At 48.6% G+C, this 22890-nt stretch overlaps 1 protein-coding gene across 2 annotated transcripts in view; it reads right to left on the bottom strand.

Moving 5' to 3' along the window:
• Positions 1–2822: 2822 nt before the first annotated feature.
• Positions 2823–22890, bottom strand: part of SH3TC2 (SH3 domain and tetratricopeptide repeats 2) — a 52737-nt gene continuing 32669 nt past the window's right edge. For both annotated transcript variants that reach the window (XM_004737876.3, XM_004737875.3), the window contains exons 10-17: positions 20918–20959; positions 19097–20794; positions 18810–18990; positions 11723–11873; positions 8561–8683; positions 7237–7387; positions 5364–5560; positions 2823–3717 (exon numbers count right to left, since the gene is read on the bottom strand). In XM_004737876.3, the coding sequence (XP_004737933.3) occupies positions 3526–3717; positions 5364–5560; positions 7237–7387; positions 8561–8683; positions 11723–11873; positions 18810–18990; positions 19097–20794; positions 20918–20959 (2735 nt within the window). In that variant the 3' untranslated portion in view covers positions 2823–3525. The remainder of the gene's footprint in view (positions 3718–5363; positions 5561–7236; positions 7388–8560; positions 8684–11722; positions 11874–18809; positions 18991–19096; positions 20795–20917; positions 20960–22890) is intronic.

The raw sequence follows: 22890 nt of genomic DNA on the forward strand, positions 1-22890 counted from the left end.
CAAGCAAACACACACATACACACACACACACACACACACGCACATGTACACAGAGAAACAATTTGAAGACATCTTAAAATAACCAAGAAGCAAATAAGAAAAGGGTGAAAGCATATCGGATTTCAGAGTGGTAACACTGTTGGGTAGGGAAAAAATGCACCTGAAAGCTGAGAAAATACATTACGGGTTTTTCCACAATGGTGCAATTCCCTTCTTAATCTTTATTCAGGTTAGGTACAGGCAGCCAGGAGCTGGGTGGCTCTCACAACTTTTAGGGGAGGATTAGGATAAAGAGCATAATGAATTCATTCCCCTTCTCTACTGTAAGAGAACCTGCTTAAATATGGACCAGGTCCAATCACCACTCCATGCTCTGTGGATTGGGGGCAGGGAGAGCATCAACATGATTTCATATTTTTTAAATGGGATTCTTAAACACTTTTAAAGACTGTTAGGCAGAGCAATTTCATACAGGATGTAGTAATGGCAATGATACCATGCAATGTTTTTCTCATTTAAAGATTAATCCTACCCTCAACTTTGGAATTATGTTGAACATTTTTTTTTAAAGATTTTATTTATTTATTTGACAGAGAGAGATCACAGTAGGCAGAGAGGCAGGCAGAGGACAGAGAGAGAGGGGGAAGCAGGTTCCCCGCTGAGCTGAGAGCTGGACTCGATCCCAGGATCCCGGGATCATGACCTGAGCGGAAGGCAGAGGCATTAACCCACTGAGCCACCCAGGCACCCCCTACGTAGAAAATTTTTATAAGTGATCTGGGTAGAGGCAAATGTACCAGGTTTACAGATGAACCAAAGTGTGTAGAACCAGAAAATTGTAGCCAAAATTCCCAATGAAATATAAAATGGGTGGATTAATGCCCTTCCCATAAAAATACATAAATAAATAAATAGAGGATATATATATATATATATATATATATATATATATATATCTCATACACAGATTTGCAGCAATTGAGAAAGATCTAGAGAAACAGAAGCTCACATGGAAGGAGGTTTCGACTGATCGTAAGCTGAATGTGAGCCAGAGGAAAGATGTGACTGCTGGAGAGAAGAAATATCTTATTGCAACCTTAGACTACAACACTAAATTGCATTAAGTACAGTAACCTCCCTCTGTACCCTCCCCACAAGCCCGTTCTGAAGACTGGTGGGTTGTGGGAAGCACACTTGCAGAGGAGCTGAAACTGGCATCCAGCCAGAGGAGAGTAATAGGTCGGGGGAAAAGGGAGAGGGACTGTAACCTGCGGCAAATGGGGAACGGTTCATGGCATGGGTTGCAGGGCCAAACAAGCTCTCTTCAAAATAAGATGTGTAACTGTTCTGGAACGCATGTGCCCCTGTCTGTCTCCCAGGAATGTTGTGGGAAGGACGCTGCGTGGGAGGTCAGACCCATCCACAACATCCCTCCCCGCTCAGGGATTTTACGGTTTGTGGTGGGAACAAAATCACATCTATTTTACATGGTCGTGGATTAGGTCACTTCATTTCCTTCTTGGAGAAGACTATTCTAGAACAGAGAGCGTTTGACAACCAACTGAGATCCAAAGGAAAATAAGACGTACTGATGCGTAGATGACCTTAATGACTAGAAGATGCCATGTGGACTCAACTCCTCACCCCAATCCCAACCCACCACACTACCAACCGTCTGGTGGGCCCAAGAAGCTAGAAATTAAGGGCAGTGATTCCAACAATAAAATCTAAGCTGCTGGGCATCTGTGGCCAGCTATGGCTAGATCGTCTAGTACGTTCCCATATTTCAGAACAGGGGTAAACCCCCTGCATCAGGATCACCTGAGTTGCTCATTTTAAAACGCATGTACCTGGAGCATCTCCCAGACCTACCAAATCAGAATTCCTGGAGTCAGAACCAAAAAGTTCATTTCCAGCAAGTTCTGTGAACAATTCTTTTGCACATTATCTGAGAGCCGTGGCTCCAAAGCAGTGTTTCTAGTGCTTTCGTGTGCATTAGAATCATCTAGAAAGAAAGGCAAAAGCTAGGGCTCCAGAGATTCTGATTCAGAGGTCCTGGGGGGGCCCAGAATCTGCATTTCAAACAATCACGCAGGTGAGGCTGTTGCCGCTGGTCTAGTCAGCGGACTGTAGTTGGAGCTCGCTGCCTTAGGGAATTCCTGATTCCGTTCTCTAAACACTCAGATACAGAGGTAGGCAGCTTCTGAAAAGGCCCCCAGTGATTCCCTGCTTCCTGGTGTTTACACCCTTGGTAAATACCTTTCCCTCCCCCTTCGGGCTAGACCTAGCAACTCCCTTATAATGAACAGAATAGGCAAAACTAATGGGATGTCACTTCTGAGATGAGGTTCTGCCAAGACTCTGTTCTCTCACTCGGCTCTGTCTCACTCACTTGCTCTCTGACCAAGCTGGCGGCCATGTTGTGAGCTGCCCTGTGGAGAGGCCCACATGGTGGGGATCAGGGGGCAGCCTCCGGCCAACAGCAAGCAAGGAACTGACTCCTGCCAACAGCCGTGGGTGTGAGTTTAGAAGCAGAGATTTCCGCTAGCTAAGCTTGAGAAGACTGCAGCTGACAAGCCTTGACTGTAGCCTTGTGAGCCGCCCTGAGCCAGAAGACCAGCAAAGCCACGCTTGGGTTCCGGCCTTCCAACAGAAACTGTGAGATAAAGGGTGTTTCAAACCACCACACATGTTATGCAGTGACAGAAAACTAATAGAGATGATTTTTTGAGGAGCAGCCCTGAAATCCATATGGCACCTTGGTACTTAACCCAACTTTCAGGCCTCCCCCTCCTCAGAAAGGACACAAATATGCATAAATGTAGATGAGCAATATTTAATAATATACACTATTTACATGTAATGTGCTAATTTTCTTAGTGTTCGCTGTTTCAGCCTTGGCCCTTGGGGAGCCTCCCGGACTTTCCAGAAGGTATGGGGGAACAGAGCCTCAGGCAGGATGGAGAGGTGAATCTGCATGAGACGCCCCAGGACCTTTGCACCAACCTGTCCATTCTAAGGCCATCTTTTGAGCTGAGAGCATGGTGAGTTCCAGCCACCAGCCCCAGGAGCAGGAGGAGGAGCACCTCCTGTGGCTGAAGAAAGAGAAGCAAGAAACTACCAGTTTCTCTGGGGCAAGGGGAAGGGGCTTTCCCTGAGAGAAGTCAGTGAGGGGAACAAAGTCTGGCTTCCAGACTCTCCAGGGTAGTGCCTGATGTCCTCACTGTGGTCAGGAGAGAGGCTCCCCACGGGGCAAGCTTTCTCCATTTCTCTAGGAGAACTGTGTGTTGACAAAGTACGTTTCAGCGGATGTACCTGCAGACTAGAGTCCACTGGAAACACTCTAGACACAAAGCTAGGACTTCCAATCCCCGCTTTATCATCCACTCCTTTTGTGGCCCTCCTGGAAGGAGCCCCTGTCCTTCTGAGCTGTGCTCATCCCCTGGAAGGACACTCCAGGTCAGGACCCCGGGAAGGGAGGCAGCTCTGGCCATGGCCCCCAGGTCAGATCTGGGCCAGCGGTCCTCAGAGGGCCAGCCCCCCGCCGCTCAGCCACCGTGCCCTCTCTGAGGAGCGCCCGGAGGGGCTGCTGTGCCACAGAGGGCTCCGGCAGATGTGGTCCAGCCTGCTCCTGATGCTGTCCTGCAGCTCCTCGTCACCCAGCAGCACTGCTGCTGCCAGGGCCAGCTGGAAGTACTCGGTGGCATCGTGGGCATCCTAAACCCCATGGCAAGGGGGCAGAGAAGAGACAGTGGTCAGCAAACATTTCCGGGAGAGGATAAGAGGCAGTGCTGGGGACTCGAACTCAAGCTTTGGTCCGCCCCACACACTTTCCACCCCCCTGCCCCTGGTTCCTGGGAGAGCTCCCACCTCACTCTACTGTGGACTGGACAGGTGACAGTGCTCCCTGCAGTGGCCCTCTGCCATGGTCACAGGGTTGGTACCTTACCCAGGCACCTTACCTCAGGCAATCATGAAGCAGCATGGTCCTGGGCCGGGGACCTCAGGGATCCCTAAATAACCCAGGCCACCTAGCCCAGTCACTTCCTGGGACCTCTCAGTGTAACCTCACAGAGCTAATGGTCCCTCCCCCTTTTAGCCACAGGCTAATAGCTGGACCCAAAGGACCCCCAGGAAACAGATAAGTAGAAACATACAGAGCAAAGAGAAACAGGAAAAGGTGAGGAAATCCAGGATGATGTTTGAGTACCAGCATCCAGAACTCCCTAAAACTCCTGAATTTATACTCAAACTTGCCAGTCACTTGAGTCAATAAATTGCCTTTTTTGTTTAAGCTAATTTGAGTTGCGTTCTTCCGCCTGGCAATCCCTAGATTCCCTGGTTGGGCGAACCTGATTAGATGCACTTTGTCCCTGAACCATTTCTCTGGAGCTATGGGACAGAAGCAAGATGGCTGCGAGTCCTTCACTACCCCGTGGTCCCTCCCCACATGGTAGGAATGAGGAACAGATGCTTCTTTGGGTGAGATTCAAAAAGGGATGTCTGGTTCCCATTAACCCTCACAAGTCAATAATTAATTCAGGCCAGAAACAACGTCTGGCAAATAAGAAAAGGACAGCAGAGTTGCCCTGAGGTTCCCCTGGGGGCCAAACACAGGCGTGACTCAGAAGGATATTAAGAGATTAAGGGCCATACTGGTGCAGACAGGGACCTCTGGTAAGGGGAAGCCAAGGCCAGAGACAAAGTTTGAGGGCCAGAATGGTAACAGAAACTTCCAGACCACCAACACAGTTCTAGAAGTGGCTAGAAAAATAAGAAGCTCTAAATTCAACTCCTGTTGAACAAACAGGAGGGTCAGGGCTGAGGCCTGGTTAGGACAGAGGCACGCCTGCTTTTATAGACCGCACCTCGCGATCTCAAACGTGGTAGCGTGTACCCAGATTTCTCCTAGAGTTTCATTTAACTTTATAAGAAGTACACGATGACTGACTAGTTACCCTGTAATATTTTGAAGACTCACCGTTAAGTATTAATTTTTTATTTTAATGTTGGAGCTTATAGTTCCTTTGTTTCGTGTGTTGTGTATTTCCAAAGGCCCCTCAGGAACTCCCAGGCACGCGGCAAGGTCCTCATGGTCCCTGCCAGATAAAGTGGCTCCAGAAGTCATAGCAGGGCAGGGAGAAAGAGGAGCTAGGATCTCTCTCCTCATCGGACGGGAGCATCTTTGAGATCTCCCATAGGGCTAAGTGAAAATAGCCATCATGTCTCCAGAGGAGTCATTCCCCACCCTATGAGCTGTGACTTCCCATCTTGGGCCACTTGACTGTACCCTGAAGGTGTCCAGGGAAGAACAGGGTGGGAATGCCTCTCTCTGAGGACCTCATCTTAAGCCTGGCTCTTACCTTCAGCTGGTAAAAGGTGAGTCGCCCCAGGCGATAATACACCTTCACATAATACAGGGCCTCCTTGGGGCTCTGCAGCCAGGGGGAACAAAGGGACAGAGTCTTCAGGTAGCAGTCCTCAGCCATCTCGTACATGTGCAGGGAGTAGTAGACTGTAGCCAGACGGTGAAAGGCCACCAGCTCCTGCTTCTGATCTCCTAGGAATGGGAAGACCAAGGGAGAGATCTTGCAGCCGACACTTGCCGACATCCAATCACTCACCCAGGCGCTGCTATTTTTTGAAGGTCTTCTAGGGATCGGGGACTTTGCTTGGGATGCACAGAACAAAGCAGAAGAGATCCCTACCCTCATGGGAGGTTCATCGTCTCCTGGGACATAGAAGTTCCTCAAATAATCTCACACTTCCTCACACACAAAGGCGAAATTTCACCTGTCGTAAGGGATGCATAAGAAAACGCCAGGCTCTGGGAGTGACTGCTCAGAGCACGTGTGCTCTTCAAGACTTAAGGACAATGCCCTGAAAAAAACTTTCTCTTCATTACAGAAATCTCTGTAACTCAAGGTTCTGGGAAATAATTATCCCCAAGTCCCTGTAATGAGACAAGACTAGCTTGATGGGGTAGCTAAGGATTCTTTGCAATGAATGACTCTGTAGTACAAACGCCTTCACCACATGGAAGTTTCCCCCTTCAGAGAGCTTCCTGGGGCTCAGGAAGCAATCACCCTCTGGCTCCTGCACCAGCCCAAGGTCTCAGATAACTACAGAGAACCCACCCCCTCTCCCTGCCACTTTTAACTTGTGTTTAGAACCCTGTTTCTAATGGGTCTACGATTTGTTACTTTGATTTTTGGCGGCTCTGTGGTTTTAATAACCAACTCCTTTAATACACAGTGGCCTTTCAGAGAGAACAAAGGCTTCCCATTGTGTTTCTGGAATATTCGCAAGGTGGCTGTTTGATGCAATTTGAAAAACATCACTTTTAAGCTTCAAAGAGACAAAAGCCAAAAATAAAAGAAAAAATCCAGGGGAGAGAAAATTTTCTGATATGGAAAAATCCAGTCACAGGGAAGTACAGAAAAGGGTGGGTATATCCTTTCAGCTTGTGTCCAGGGAGGGACAAAGAGTGTTCAGCGCGGGAGCTGCCTGGGGCTCCCACCGCCTTTCCAGAGATAGCGGACTGGCACTCAGATAAGATTTTCTGCAGTAAAGGAAAAGGTAGGAAAAACAGACAGAGAGCTCTGAAGTGCAATTAGACACAATAAAGTCCAGTGCCATCCACATCTCAAGCCCTTGAGAATGCCCAGAAGTCCCTTCTAGAATCCTCTCAGAAGACTCCATTTGCCCCTACATCAAATCAAACCTTCTCTAATCAAACCTGCTTTTCCTCAAGACCAACATTCAAGAGGACGGGGTTTTTTCATTTTTTTTTTTTTTAATTCTGCCTTTTTCCTATTCTAATGGCACACATTGTTTCCTACCAGCGTCTGTGGTCATTACAAGCTTTTTCAGCTACACAGTGAGTTAGGTTCACGGGAGTTTGATCTTCATTTACTTTTCAATTCCACGTGGAAAATGTGCTTTCGACTAACCGTCAGCCCATTAAAAATTTAGGGCAGAGGCCTCTAGTGACAGGGGCACTGCCTGTGCACAGGATAACATACCATTTACCCTGAACTGGGAATAAACCCAACAGAGGAACCATCCCCATTTGCAAATGACACACTTGCTTACAACAGAGATTGCAGTCGGACCCGGGATGCGAACCCACATGGTCTGACTCCAGAGCCTCTGTTGTTACTGCTTCGTCATTCCCCCATTGGATAAGCCTTTAGCCCTCTCATTCAATATGGCCGACCATCAGGACCAACCTACCTATGACCGTGCTGAGTCTGGCTGCCAGGGTGGCAAACTCCAAAGCCTTCTCATAGCCTTCTAGGCTGATCTGCAGCTCTGTCAGCTTGTTGAAAACCCGGAGCTCTGTTCTCATGGCCTTCATCCTCCTCGCTAAAGGAATGGCCCCAGCCTGAGAACAGAAGCACATGGAAGCTTAGTCCAGCTAAGAATCCTCGGTATAGACCATACTCTAGGAGGCTTACATTCTGCTGGTAAGGGTTGGGGGGATGGCTGTGTTTCCATGCATGGCTCTTCACAGCTCACTCTCCTGGTCCTTGCTCTTGGTTGCTCTGCCCAGATTTTAGAAGTAGGAGAATTGAAGGTCATGAGACCTCCTAAGACATTTCCTAAGATGACATTTCTTGAGGCCACGTGGGAATGTAGTCACCTCCCAACCAGGTGATCCATTAGCACCCACAGTGCCATCTGTGGGGTATGCCCATGGTGTCAGAGAGTGCCCAACAAATGGTCATTTCTATTATTTTTATTATGATAGAATTGTAGGCAGGTCACTTCATCTCTCTAGATTTAATTCTTTCATCTATAAAGTGCATATGAAAATGACTAGCTCAATAGTCAGGGACATGCTTCTTGTTCTCCCCACCCCTAGGTCAGTGCCTGGCATGTACTGGGTGCTTGATTAATGTTTGATGACTGAATAAAGATCTGAACAAGCAAATGAATGCATAAATAAAATTTTAGGGTCAAATAAGATCATGAGGTTTCCAACCTTCAGTCAGTGATGAACAATTACAATTTTGACATATCTGCTTAACATATGCACAATTATTTAATTACTATTATTTTTAAGTCGACTCTCTTTTACTACTTTACCTCATCCTTGTCAATAATATCTGTGAAGTCATGGGTTTGATGTGCTGGTGTTACATACTTTCAATTTTTAAAACATATGTAAATATGTTGATAAAAACATAATAAAACAAAAGTATTCCTCTGGGGAACCATCATCTCCCACCATGCCACCAGTGGTACACAGGAACATTCTGGTAAACACAGAACTATGCCAAAAATGGTGAAGCACAGCATACCCAAGAGGTGTAATTATTTTGGTGTGTTTTCCCAGAAAGGACAATTTATCAAATCTAGGAATGACAGAGTTTATCGGCCCCTTCTTTGAGAGCCTATTGATTGGAAAAAGGAAGAGCGCATGGGCACTGGATGAGGAAGGAAAGGAAAGGAAAAGGGATCCCAGCATGAGAAGGGACAGGGACCCCAGGCCACATGACCCTGCCCACATTTGTTCCAGGGTCCAGGTGGGTGCATGGCGCAGCCCAGGACTTACTCGGTAATACTCCACGGCACAGTGTCTGTGGCGTGTCCCATTGAAGAACACATCACCTGCTTCTTCATAGAGTTTGAGAGCCAAAGAGGGCTCCTCAGACTTCAAGGCCTTCTGGATGGCTGCCTGGATAGGACAGAGACAGGTGTCAAAGGCAGAGAGGCCTTCCAAATATGCACAGGAGTGGCCAGAGTCACATCCTAACCACCTGGTTTAATGCTCTGCTCACATCCTCCAAATGCTGAATTGTCCTCCACGCTCACAGGACCAGTAGGAAGCCTTTGCAACCTCCTAGTCCAGCATTTCCCCATCATGGTATGATGGTATTAGGAGACCTAGAGACAGTTTTGAGCAGTACATAGACAAACATCTTATGTTTTAATAGTTCAGTATTTACTTTGATGTGTTTTAGAGGAAAAGCTGAATAATACATCCACACCTGTGACTTCAGATAGTGTTACTTAGTGTAAAAAACTAAGTTGACTTGAAGTTGAGTCAAAGAAAATAGTAACAATACAGAAAATACATGAACGTGGCCAAGCCATGAACTTCGCCTACAAATGACTGCAGTTTGGAAAACAGTGATCTCATCCGACACCTGCACTTCACAGATGGAGAAACTGAGGCTCAGAAAGGTAAAGGAAACTGTGTTTACATAATAGTTAGTGGTAAAGACATCCTGGTGCCCTCCAGCCCCATACCCTTCTCTTGGCACCCAGGAGCTCTTGCTCTCTCAGGCACTTCCATATTGCATCTAAACAGAATTTGGAGACGAAGTTCAAGTGGGGGATGGACCCCAGAACATCTGTAGCACCGCTACGGGACCTCAGAGAACCTGAGGTCAAGAATGGCCCTACAGAACAGCAGGCAGCAATCTGGGGTTGTGAAGGCCTGGGACCGGGCCTGGGCAGGGAGTCAATGGGGCAAGACCCCCCTGTAAATGTTACTGCAAGGCTACACAGTGGAACAGGCGAGGAGATGGGATCCTGCCATCTGGAGATGCTGCCGCTGAGCAACGCACGACCCCATGGCTCCCTCTGGGCCTCTCCTCCTAGAGAGGGAAAGGTGAGACCTAATTATCTGCTCTCTGAAATCCCTTGCAGCTCTAACATCCCATGGCAAAAGAATGTAGAGACAGAGAGCAAAGGCATTATGTCACAATGTCAGTGTGCAGTTCTCACGACTTACCAGCCGTATCACCTTGAGTACGTTACTCAGGCTCACTGAGCCACATCCATAAAATGGGAGGTTGAGTAGAAACTCCTGCTGCATTTGGAATGAGGGTTCAACTACAGCAGGTATGTGACATGCTTGCAAAGGCCCTGTGCACAGTGAGCTCGCACTCAATGTCACACAGCCATAGTTACTACTCTGTGGACATGGGTTTGTGTGAGCTTAGTAATAAGGGCAATAATAAGGGAGTAAATAAGAAATGGGAAGGAAGAAAACTGGCGGATTTTCAATGGAACAAATAATATATAACATCATAATGTCAGCATTATGCAGATAACAGAAACAGTTATTAAAAAGAAAAAAATCCAAGGGATTTTTAACAATATATTTTTAATAATAATGTTAAAATACCATTTATTAGCAAGACAGGAAACAACGTGTGTTGGAGAGAATGTGGAGAAAGGGGAACCCTCTTACACTGTTGGTGGGAATGCAAGTTGGTGCAGCCACTTTGGAGAACAGTGTGGAGATTCCTTAAGAAACTAAAAATAGAGCTTCCCTATGACCCTGCAATTGCACTGCTGGGTATCTACCCCAAAGATACAGATATAGTGAAAAGAAGGGCCATCTGTACCCTAATATTTACAGCAGCAATGGCCACAGTTGCCAAACTGTGAAAAGAACCAAGGTGCCCTTCAACGGACAAATGGATAAGGAAGATGTGGTCCATATACACTATGGAGTATTATGCCTCCATCAGAAAGGATGAATACCCAACTTTTGTAACAACATGGATGGGACTGGAAGAGATTATGCTGAGTGAAATAAGTCAAGCAGAGAGAGTCAATTATCATATGGTTTCACTTATTTGTGGAGCATAACAAATAGCATGGAGGACAAGGGGAGACGGAGAGGAGAAAGGAGTTGGGGAAAATTGGAAGGGGAGATGAACCATGAGAGACTATAGACTCTGAAAAACAATCTGAGGGTTTTGAAGGGGTGGGGGGTGGGAGATTGGGGGAGCCAAGTGGTGGGTATTATGGAGGGCACGTATTGCATGGAGCACTGGGTGTGGTGCATAAACAATGAATTCTGTTATGCTGAAAAGAAATTAAAAAAAAAAAGAAAAAATCAAGTAATTGTGAAACATTCACAATGCATACATCTAATAAAGGGGTTTCATGAATGACATATAAAGAACTTTTAAAAATCAATAATAAAAACGCATCAATAAAAGAATGGGAAAAAATCTTGAGCAGATAAAAGAAAGTATAAAAATGGTCAATAGGACACAAAAAGGCACATAACATGATTTGTCATTGGGGAATTATTAAATAAAGCACAATGGGAAAATGAAAAAAAAAAAGAATTTACTAAGTCCCAAGCATTTAGTAAATGCTTGCTTCGCATAGGCATTTATGCAAGTGACGCACCTAAACCTTACCTTAAGAGATTGGGTTTGCTTTGCCCATGAAGACACTGAGGTCCCATGACAGCTGATGTAGCAAACCCAAGGTCACACAGTCCAGAATCAATGGCCCTGTTATTGGATTCCAGGCCTGTCCCTCCCCAAAGCCCAGAATTTTAATCACTACACTCTACTGTATCTCAGCTATTAAAGGAACACAAGAAAAAAAGACTGGAAGAGGACGATAATGTTAATGCCTTGCACACATCAACCTTGCCTCATATTGCAGCAAAACCCCAAAGTCAAGTTGTGTATTGAGCTCAGCAAAAATAGATCTACTTGACATGACAGATGACTGAGTCTCCTACCACATTCTTAGAGAGTTCATACAGGTCTCTGGGACTCAGGGACTGCCAGTCACCAGACCACCCTGGTCTCTATCTTCTGCCCATGGAACATCCCAGGGTCGACCCTCCAAGGCCTTAGCATGGATATCACCACTCTCTAGCTATATCTGGTCACTTTGGAGGGTAGATCTATCTACCCTGGCCCAGGTGGGCAGGTAAGCTCTGCAGGAGTCCTACCTGCAGGTACAACTCCACCAGCTCGTCCTCCTGCATGAGGTAGTGGAGTCGCCCAGCTCCAAGCCAGGCCTCAGCAGCTTTGTCTTTCTCCCCAAGGTCAATGAAGATACGCAGGCTCTCCTTGATGCAGGTGAGAGACTTCCTGAGAGACCTGGGGTGACAGACACAGACCCATTAGCTGTGAGTCAAGGAACCTCTCCAAGGGGCCTTGGAGTCATTCAGCACCATAGGAAACTGAAGCTCTGGGAGGGAGCGACATTGACCCTGGTCATCCAGAAAGGTTGGACCCTGATTTGAATCCTGGCTCTGCCTCAAACATCTGTGCAACCTTGAGAACATATTTAAAAACAAAACAAAACAAAACAAAAAAACAGAAAAACATCTCTGTGCCTTAGTTTCCCCATATGTAGGATGAGGGTATCATTGTACCTTACTCAGAGGATTGGTGGAAGAATTAAATGGGATGGAGAAACTGGAGTGCCAAGAACAGTGCCTCCCACAGAGTAAGTAACAGTAATGAATGCTCATGTTAGTTGTCACTTTCATTAGTAAGGCCCATGGTCCATCCATCTTTCAACCGCACTATGGGAAAAATGATGATTTTCCCATAAGCACCTATAACATATAGGGGATGCCAAATGCATATTTACTGAACAAACGCATGAACAAATGACTATGGTGGTAACTTTAAATGCTCAAAAAAATGCTGATGTTTTGTTAAAGAAGAAAAAATCAAAGAAGGGCAAGAGTTTCAAAAGGTTGATGCTTAATGGAGGACTCTAATCATCTGGAAAATTGTCTTAGAAAACTCTTCTCCCATGACAGGCATTAATGACAATATGAGGCACAGGTAATGTAGTGTGGCACATATTCGGAATTCTAGAACAAGAAGGAACATTGAACATCATCTCATAGTTCTCTGTTCCAGCAGCAATTAGAATCACCCAGATCTTTGAACATACCAACACAGGCAAAGTGACCCCAGTGTATTGACACGCCATGGTAGCTAGGAGACTTTGGGAGCATTTTGTCAAAGCTCAGTAACAACTTAACTGCAAGATCCAACCCAACCCCTTATGTTATAGGGAAACAGGCCCAAGGGTAGGAAGTAATTTGCACAAGGTTGCACAACACTTCAGGGGAAGATTCAGGGGTAGAATTCCCTTCTCTTCAGTCCCAGCCCAGACCTCATTCCACAGTGCCTACCCTTCTCTGAGACTCATGGCACTCCAGCAGCAGCATTATCTGGGAGTTTATTAAAAACACAGACCCCTGGGGTGCCTGGGTGGCTCAGTGGGTTAAAGCCTCTGACTTCAGCTCAGGTTATGATCCCAGGGTCCTGGGATCGAGCCCCGCATATGGCTCTCTGCTTGGCAGGAAGCTTGCTTCCCTCTCTCTCTCTCTTCCTACTTATGATCTCTGTCTGTCAAATAAATAAATAAAATCTTAAAAAAACAAACAAACAAAAAAACACACAGACCCCTAGAGCTATCTCAGACTCACTAAGTCCTAATAATTATAGATGCAAGCCCTGAATCTGATTTGTAATGCACTGAGGTTGTCTGTTATCGTTAAAGTCTGAGAACCACTACTCCAAACCATACAGATCCTTCTAGAAACACTGGTCCTCATCAACTGACTGTATAAACACTCGGAGTTAGGAGGTCCTCACCGAACCTCACGATGGACAGCTCAACCCCAGCCCCTTCATGCACACTGATGGAAACAAGCATCACCTTCAACTGATGCAGTCCTGATTTATCTTGATGAAGAGGCAGCTATTGGCCTTCTAGAGAAAGTGCCAGCTGTTTGGCCCTTGGGAGTCTTGAGAAGAAAGAAATCAGGTTTTCCCCACTGCCCAGCTCCCAGTATGACATCCAGGATGGACACAGGCTACCCTCTCTCAAGTGTTAGAATGTCAGACTTGCTGCTGAGACCACGCCAGGAGCTGAAAGCTGCAGGCAATGCTGGGCTATTCGCCGGCCTCCCTGGTTGAGCTAGGACAAACATGGGCCTCTTTTTATCACTGAAGCCCTGTTCTTCTCTTGCCTGCTTTGTACCGCCCCCTCCCAGACCTCAAGCACAGTTTCCAAGCACTGCTCTTCCCACTCCCACTGGAACAGTTGATGAAGACAGAACACATATATCTCATCCTCCCATTTCCTGCTCTGCTTTCCTTTATTACCATTTGCTGTCCTGGGAGACCCTTAGGCTATGGTTGTTTTCTCCAGACCCCCAGGGAGCAAGATTTGGGTTATAGCAAAGAAGCCAATTACAGAGGAAGAGAGGAACTTTGCTTCTTAGACCTTTTCTCTCCGAGCTCACTATGACTGCGGATGAGAGATCAGTATTTCCAAAAAACCCCCAATAAAGGCAGGCAGGACTTACAGAAGCCTAGCTACTCACACAGCACCATCAAGATTCCTTGTGCATGCAAGGTGCCTCAACCAGCATGTACACCTCACCCATGATGTCCAATAAATACACACATTAAGTTCTGGACATGGGAGGTGGTTTCCAGTCTCCTTGGTCTTGTCATGCCAGCCATCGCCAGCCTTTGTCACCCCATTCATTTGCATATGCCAGTAGCCCGTGGCATGTCACCCACCAGCTTGGCCTGGAATGGCTCAACATCCCAGTTCCTTCAGCCCTGCCTGCCGTAGGCTCTAGGTGTGGTTTAGTTCCCAAATCAGAAGAAGTAAGAAGCCTGCTGGGGCAGGGAAGGGGGCGGGCGGGGGGGAGGGGGTGACAGCCTTCATCCCAAATGTGCACTCCTGGGCCACCTATGCCTAGGCCCTGTCAGGGTGTCTCTCCTCTTCTCCAATCCTGAGTCCTCTGTTTCCCATTTCTCCTTTCCCTAAGTTTTGGTCTAGTATTACAGCTAGGTCCTATTCCTTCCTTCCCACCTGGCCCTCAGCCATGAACTTGTGGCCAAGTGACTCTGATGTACCTGCATTCCCAGACTTCCTCTTTCCCTCCCCTACCGGGGCTTTCCAGATCCCTGCCCCACCCGAATGAGCGCCTGGCTGACCTCTGGGCCCAACCCTCACTCACTGGTCCTGCCCCATTGCCATAATAAGAACAGCTCCTCGCCAAGGGCTGACCCTGTGCCAGGGGTTGACAAACGAATTTTCAGTATACATTCTGAAAACCTGTACACATCCTCCCATGTAAACCTCAGAAACACTAAACCATGAGGGACTTTAGCCCATTATACAAATAAGGAAACCCAGTGGGGACTTTTTATCTTGTCCAAGTTTTCACTGTTCATTTCTAAAGCTTCACGCTGAGCCCTCTGCGGTTTTGTCTCGTAATACGTGACAGTAATTGTTCCCTGATACTTACTGAGCATTCAGCATGCATTATTGCATGTAATCATCACAGCAACACAAGGCGAGCAGTAACATTATTACATCCATTCTTCTCGTGGGAAAAATAAGGCTCAGAAAGGGTAAGTGACAAGGAGTGGGTAATAAATGTTGTTTAAACCAGAGTGTGACCCTGAGACTCTCACTCCAAAACCCCACACACTCCTTCAAGCAGGGCTCCATCGTGGGCTCCGAAACCAGCCTATGGTAAGGTTTCTGCTTCTTCTTTTTTTTTTTTTTTAATTTTTAAAAAAATTTATTTGACACACAGAGAGAGAGATCACAAGTAAGCAGAGAGGCAGGCAGAGAGAGGGGGGGAAGCAGGCTCCCTACTGAGCAGAGAGCCCGATTCGGGGCTCGATCCCAGGACCCCGAGATCATGATATAAGCCACCCAGGCACCCCAGGTTTCTTCTTCTTTTACCAGTCCAACAACCTGGAAGTTTTGAAGAACATAAGCTACTTCAAACCCTGAACAAAGTTTCCTCACCTGCAGAAGTGGTGGTGAAGTGCATCCTAGCCTCGTGAGCAAAGGAGGACACATCAGTGAAAGCAGTTCTTTCCTTGCCTGGGATTACAGAAATGTCCGTGATTGGTTGCGTTCGTTACACTGAAAACCAAATGGTGAGGCATTTCCCTTTTTTGTTCCAAGGGAATAAGGAGCGTAAGAATGAGAATAAAAGCCAGGATTAATGACTTCTGGGCTACGGTTATATTCATGTGCAAAGAACTATTACTTTGTGAGGTGTTACTGCATGCCAGGCATGTCTTCTTTCTAAAGATAACATGCACGTCCTCCATGGCACCTACCGCCATCTATAGGATACCTTTGGTGAATATGGACATAAATATTGTCAATTTCTTGAACTAGTCTGTAAGCGTTGTGAGCTTAGGGACCATATCTCTCTGTCAGGTGTCTGGGCTATAGTAAATGCTCAGTAAATTCTTATTGCATTTATTCAATAGCGCTTCAGAATTCCCATGGATCCCACCTGGTTCAGCTCTAGAACAAGGTACAGTCTGCATTATGTCACCTGAACACAAAAAGCAAGATCCCCAAGGTCTGTGTTTTGAGAGATCAAAAACACCAGCTCCTACAGTTGTCACCCTGGAGGCAGAGAGAGCCAGACTCTAAAGGTACTGGACAAAGGGACAGCAAAGTGTTCCAAGGCAAAACCCCAAAGGCTGGGCCACATCATCTTCTTTCATTCTGTTCCTACAGTTCCCTGTGCCCCACACCGTTATCCTGAGAGTACACATTGCTTGGCAAACGCCACGTGCTCATTGAACGCATCAGTCACCATTACGACCGCCATTTTCACGATGGTTGCTCGCTATCCCAGCCCGGAGGCCCACTGCTTCCCACCCCAGCCCACCCCCATAGTCCCTCCTCAGGCATGGGCTGGAGGCCTCTCTCTCCTCCACTACTCACATCCACTTGAACACCCTCCTTCCTCAAACCTACAGAATGCCTTCCAAATGTGTCCCCACCTTCCCACAGCTATTGCTGGTCCCTCCACCCAAAATGCTTCTTCTCTTACCCTCCTCCACTTTCCAAAATATTACTCGTCCCTCATGGCTCTCCTCAAACGTCACCGCCTTCAGGAAGCCTTCTGTGACCGATCCCCAACCCTCAGCTGAAAGTGTCCTCTTCTTTCCCTCCACATCGGCCCCCGCAGATGCCTGCCACCTCGCCCAGGAGTGTTTGCTGCTTTTGAGATTCATGAGGATGGAAACCTCACTGGGAGAATTTAGTTGAAGAAATCTGTCTGTATATCAAGACCCACTTTATGCATATCCCCTAGAAATCAGGGCCAGAAAAACATTTGCTCCAACAAATACATTTGTTTCTGTTGGGGTTTTGTTTGTTTGTTTGTTTGTTTGTTTTTGTTTTTTTTAATCAGATGGCGAGAACCTCTTGTGGCTTTCCCCTTTCTGCCTCAGCTACCAGGAAACTTACAGTGAAATTACAGTAACCCCTCCAGGTGTGTGCAAATACTGTTTACCTGTGTCTGCCGGGCACCCTGTAGGAGGAGATGATTTATACATGCTAAGTAAGTGTAGACTCATAGCACGTTCTCCCTGATGGACCGAGCTTCTCGTAAAGGAATAAGGACCTTTTGTTTGCAGGGTTTCCTCTGACACCCGAGGCACTTCTCCATCTACTTCTTCGGGTCACTCACATAGGGGTAAAGCAGGAGCAGGGGAGATTTACGTCCTCCCAACTACACAAGCAAAACCTCAGAGATTAGACTTCTAGAAGATTAGGGTTAAAGATCCCCATTTGAATCAACTTCCAGAACAATGGAATGAGGATAGCCAAAAACCCATTCCCCATAAAAGGACATTCAAAAGGTGTCCTAGAATGAAAGCAGTGTCACACTGGGGCCACACATCCTGTCCCCTCCCATGCTGTAAGGATCTGCAACTCCCTTCCCGGAGCAGAAGGCAGAGACACTTGGAGATCTGGAGGACACCTGATTCTTGCAAGAGAGGGAAAGGGTGAGGGAGACAGAGTGAGGGGAACAGAGAGAGAGAGAGAGAATTTGTTATCTGATTATTAGCGGTCTGGTTGTCCGGGGGCCCAAGGTTGCCACATTGCCTAGAAAAGCAACACTTGTCATTCAATTAGCTTCTTCTCAACCACCTCTCTGGTAGCAATGATCCCGGCTCTGTTTTAGATGTCCTTCATAATTATGAATACAATGCCACGATACTAATCTGTTGCCAAATGAAGTCGGACATCTTATAAACCATGCAGAGTGTAATGGAATCAATTAAAGACCTGTTGGGAAGCAGAACTGAACGAGGGGTAAGCAGATCCCAGCCAGCAGGAGATGAGAGAAGAGAAAGGCAGCAGGACATGGCGGGATACTTCACATGGGAATAATTTAAAGATCAAGAGGTTGAAAGAAGCTGCCCAGTGGAACAGATACGTTTTGGTATATTTTGCACAAAGGAGCCTTTTGAAGAGAGGGCTGAAAAGTCCATCACAAAGGATCGTTCACGGAGCTGTTAGGCAATTCTGCCCAACCCAAGCTAAAAGTCAGTGCTCCTTTGGGAGTTGAATCTGTGACTTAACCACAGGGCTGCCATTCTCACCTAAGTCTCTTCACGAAACGGTAGAAATAAACTCAGTTCTGTCATTTCTGGCTTCACTTTAGAGGGAGGGTTCCAAATCAAACTTCGTTACAATGAAGTTGTCCCCACCTGCCCATGCATCGATTTACTTTGGGCTGTTCCTCTAATACCCACCTGTCCTCAGGTAACCAAGGCCTCCTGAGGGTGCCAGCCTAGGTGTAACTGGCACCTCTCCGAGTTAGGGACCCTCAGCCAGAGTCACATGATACTGGTTACGGACACACCCAAGCAGCTGTAACCCAGCCAATGTCACCAAGCCACCTCTACGGATCGGGCCCTGTCCCAAGTGTTCCATGGGAGTTGACTCATTTATTCCCCACGTGACTACTAGAGTGTAGACGCCACCATTATTGTCTTTGATGAGGAAGCTGAGGTAGGGTGAAACAAAGTAGCTTGCTCAGAGGCACACAGCTAATCAGTGAGAGAGGACACCGTGCAGTGGCCGCAGGGCCCGTGCTCTTTTCCCTGATGCCATAAACACACCATGAGCCTGAGAACTTCACTTCCAGAGGAAGAGAATGCTATTTCTCTTGAAGGAAGATGAGCTGTGTCTAGGCCCATCCCCAAGCCCCGACTCACCTGGCTGTGTTCAAGTTCCGATAGAGCTGCCCGAGGGACTCCAGCAGCCTTCCCTCCATCTCTCGGTCCCTGAGTTGCTGAGCCAGGGTCAGCCAGTGCTCGTGGTAGGTGATGCAGGCCTTGGGGTTTGGACATACAGAGCTGTAGAAATGGCAGAGGGATTTGGTGACCTGAAGCTGACCTGAACATAAAGCGGGGACATGAATGAGATCGCTTGAGATAGGATGAGGGCAAAGCGTGCTCTCACACTTTTCTCTAAAGCTCCCAGTAGCACAGGACATACTCACTCTTTAGGTGTCGATGCCTTAAGCCAAACAGCAATGCCATTTCATAACAAAGGCGGCCACTGGCCAGCTGGCGTCCATGCACCAGAACTTGGGCCAACCAGAGAAGGACCTGTACTAATTCCATGTCTGTCTCCATGCTGGTCTGGAGTTCAGAATAGAGTCGGATGGCCTGCAGGAAATAGTCCTTGGCTGGCTGCTCAGCCCAGGACTTAAGGGTCAGGTGGCCAAGATTGGCCAAAGTCACCGCCTCGTTACGCACATTCCCCATTTCCTGAGCTCTGTTCAAGGCCCGGAGATAGCTCTTGGCTGCCCTGTTCACCCGGCCTTCACCTTGAAGGGCAAGTCCCAGGAGGTTATGGACCACCCCCTTTTGGGTGATACTGTCTGTCTCCTTCTGGGAGTATAGGAGTGGCTCAAGGATGTCCAAAGCCTTTTTTGCCTGGCTGGCTAAGAGATATGCCCATGCCAGGCAGAGGGAAGACTCGAAGGCTTCCTGCTCACTCAGCAGCTGCCCTAGCACCAAGGCCTGCCTCAGGTAGTGGATGGCCCCATCGGGAGACCTATGTTGGAGGTACACTTTGGACAGGATGAGACACAGGGCCCTCTGGGTGCTCCAACTGGCTTGCCCCTCACAGGCAGCCAGTGCCTGCCTGAGTGCTGGGCAGGCCAGGGCAGAAATTTCACCCCAGCTTGAAGAGGGAACTCCAAGGAGCTTGGTGGTGTTCTGGAGAACCAGGTAGACCTGCCAAATTGGAAGGGACATCCCTTGGCCGCTCTGGGTGCCACGTTCCTGGACAGAGGCCACTGTGAGGTGCGGGAGATACTTCTTATCGTACAGAAAACTCAAGACGGTTGCTGTAGCCTCCAAGTCAGGAGGGTGTCCAGAAAGGAGCTGCAGGCGCTCAGCGAAGGGCAGGACCTCCTCATGGCGGCCCAGGCTCAGGAGCAATCGGATGGCCAGGAAGCAGGCCCTGGCCTCCAAGGGACAGCTGCCTGTCACAATACCCTGGCGTAGTACGTAGGCCACCACATCGAGCTCATTTTTGGTACTAGACTCCCGGTCAGGCAGACAGGCCAAAAGGGCCCCTGCTTTTTCCATCAGAGCCGAGCCTCTATGCCTCAGCCTCTGCCTCAGATAGATGGCAGCCAGATTGGTGTACAAAGCAGCCACCAGGGATAGGTCTTCAAACGTCCCATCGAGGATGTACATAGCCTCCTCAAAGTACACCCGGGCCTGAGAGAGCTTGACCTTCCTGACACTCAGCCGGCCGAGGAGGAAGCAGAGCCGGGCGTGGGCCCAGGTCCTGCGGCCCCGCTTGGCCCACTTCCTTGAGGCCTCCAGGTAGGCCACAAGTTCGTCCTCCTCAGAGAAGCTGTAGAAGGAAGACGTGAGGAAAGAGAAGGAGAAATCATAGAGGCTCTTGAAGTGGTCAGCATAACCCTCGTGATCCAGAAAAGCCAACATGGGGGCGAAGTTCTCTGCCTCCTCCTCTTCCTGACCAGTGTTTAGGTCTACGAGCAGTTCCGGGTCATCGAGGTCATCGGGCTCGGGCAAGTGATAGCTGTCCGAGGCAGCTGAGAGGAGCTCCTCCTCCAGGCTGGAGTCCTCAGAGCTGCTGGACTGTCTGGAGCCCACGGCCTGATGCTCCTCCCAGGCTCTGCCAGGCCTGGCCTCCTTGAAGCCTTCCGGTTGAGATGCTGTAAGGGACAGGCAGAGTTGAGCAACATGAGCACGTGCAACTGTGGCGGCCAGCTCCTGGCAAGAGGACAGGATGCTGTTCTGAAGGACGGGAGGTCAGGTTCAGCATGATCTCTACTCACCACTTAGATCATTTGGAAGATTCTGGATGGATTCAAACCCACCTGGATAGAGATGCAAGACAGAGCTGGTGTTAGGTCAGAATGGGCCACCATGCCCATGCCTGCCGATGCACCCCAGACCCGTGGTTCCTGGGGACACTTTGTGTTTAAATTTCTCTGAGAAACTGAGCAGAATTCTCTCCATCATCAATTTAACAGCTCTAGGGACCTGCGGAGCTTCTTGGTTAAGCCGCTCATTTTACAGTTGGGAACTGAGGGAGAACTAAGACTCAGAGCCAGAAAAGAAAAACAGAGAGGCTAGAAACACGAACTCTTTTCCAGGAGGTGGGGGTATGAGGAGGATGACGGACTCCGAAGGCCCAAATCTCCCAGCTAGCGGACAGCAGAGCCATGAAAAAAACCTGTGGCATCACCTCCCATCGCCATGTGTACCTGCCTCCTTCCTCCCGCCCCCATGCACGCCTCATCCATCCTCTCAGCTGCCAGGGACTGCAATACGACACAATACGACACAGGACTAGGTGAGCAAAAGTGACTAATGAACAAAAGAGAGTGAAGGGGCATCTAAGGGTCCCAGTTCCATCCCCTGAAGTGACTTCGTGGAATGAGGTGGAAGAAGGGACAGTCTGGAACAGAGTTTCAGACATTCTGCGTCTGAGGGACTCACAGGAGCTCTAGGCCGAGAAGGAAGTCGATCTGTAGCCAGAGGGAAAAGGCTGAGACTTGCGAACACAGATTTAGGAACCCCAGCGTGTCCTGAGGAATGGGTCCCAGTCGTAGGAGAAGCATTTGGGCAAGAAGGCAAAGCAGCTGGGGGAGGGGAGTTTGTGAAGGAGTCGGAGAATCGCCAGCATTTCCCAGCAGCTGCGAGGCAGCAAAGGCACACTCTGAGAGGAAAGAAAAGACACAGAGATCAAGGTGGCTCTGCGACAGCCACCCAACGTTACAGAAGCAGAAGGCTAGGTGAGAATCAAGAAGACACCTTGGGTTTGGCAGCAAAGAACAGAACCCTCTTGAGTGTAACTGTGGAGGTGAAGCCTAACCGTGGAGGGGAAGGCCAGATTCACGCCCCCCAATTCTTCCCTCCCCCGCCCCCGCCCCGCGCCGGCTCCCAGGACAGGGTCTGCTGGAAATGAGATTCTACCTCTCCCTGACCAAGAAGCGACAGCCGCCTATGCCCTCACTCTGGGCTCTCTGGTGGGCTTTGCGGACACCAGGTCAAGCCTCGGCACCAGGTCAAGCCTCAGCCTACTGCTCTAAGAGTCGTTGTAGCTACTTGAGATCTGTAACCTGCAAAGGTAGAAGGGCTCGCCGCCAAACATGGCAGAACTAGGGAGCTGGCTTTGTGCCCTGGCCCTCGTTGACATTGAGAACACGTGCCAATCTCACTCCAAGCCAGGGCCACCAAGGACGCAATGGGCATGAGTTACAAAAGATGCTCCCTCTGGGAGGAAGAATTATAAAGGGCACGCCTTCCCCGGGGCAGAGCGAAGCTGGAGTTTACCAATAGGACGCCCCTCTGCTGGTTGCCATGGTGCCGGGAGACCCCTGCGTCGTCATCGTTAAGTCTCGGCCCTGCATCCATCAGAGCGGTGCTCCGGGTCTTTACATAGGAAGCAATGGGCTGCCTGGAACCTGCCCCTACCATTGGATCAGCAGTTGGTGGACCCCTTAGATCCAAGCCTGTGGCCTGCCCATGCCCGAGGCACACCCAAATTCCTCCGGGATTTTCAGACCCAACTCTCCCTCCCAGGAGGTGCCCGTAGCTTCAGCTTCCTGTTTCAGCCTGTGGCTGGTGTGGTCTATTTGTGGCAAGAAAGTTCGCATCTAGGTGCTCCTCGCAAATGCCCCGTGTGCATGGTGACCCTGACGCCCACCTCTGCCCCAGGGAGCGGACCTGACGCTGCTTCTGCCGATTCTTTCTTCTGTGCCCATGGACTGTGCCCCATCTAATCTGCCCCCACGGTGTGGGG

This window comes from Mustela putorius, unplaced genomic scaffold (assembly GCF_011764305.1).
Source record: "Mustela putorius furo isolate JIRA1106 unplaced genomic scaffold, ASM1176430v1.1 tig00000407_pilon_pilon_pilon, whole genome shotgun sequence".
In the NCBI taxonomy this organism is placed as follows: Eukaryota; Metazoa; Chordata; class Mammalia; order Carnivora; family Mustelidae; genus Mustela; species Mustela putorius.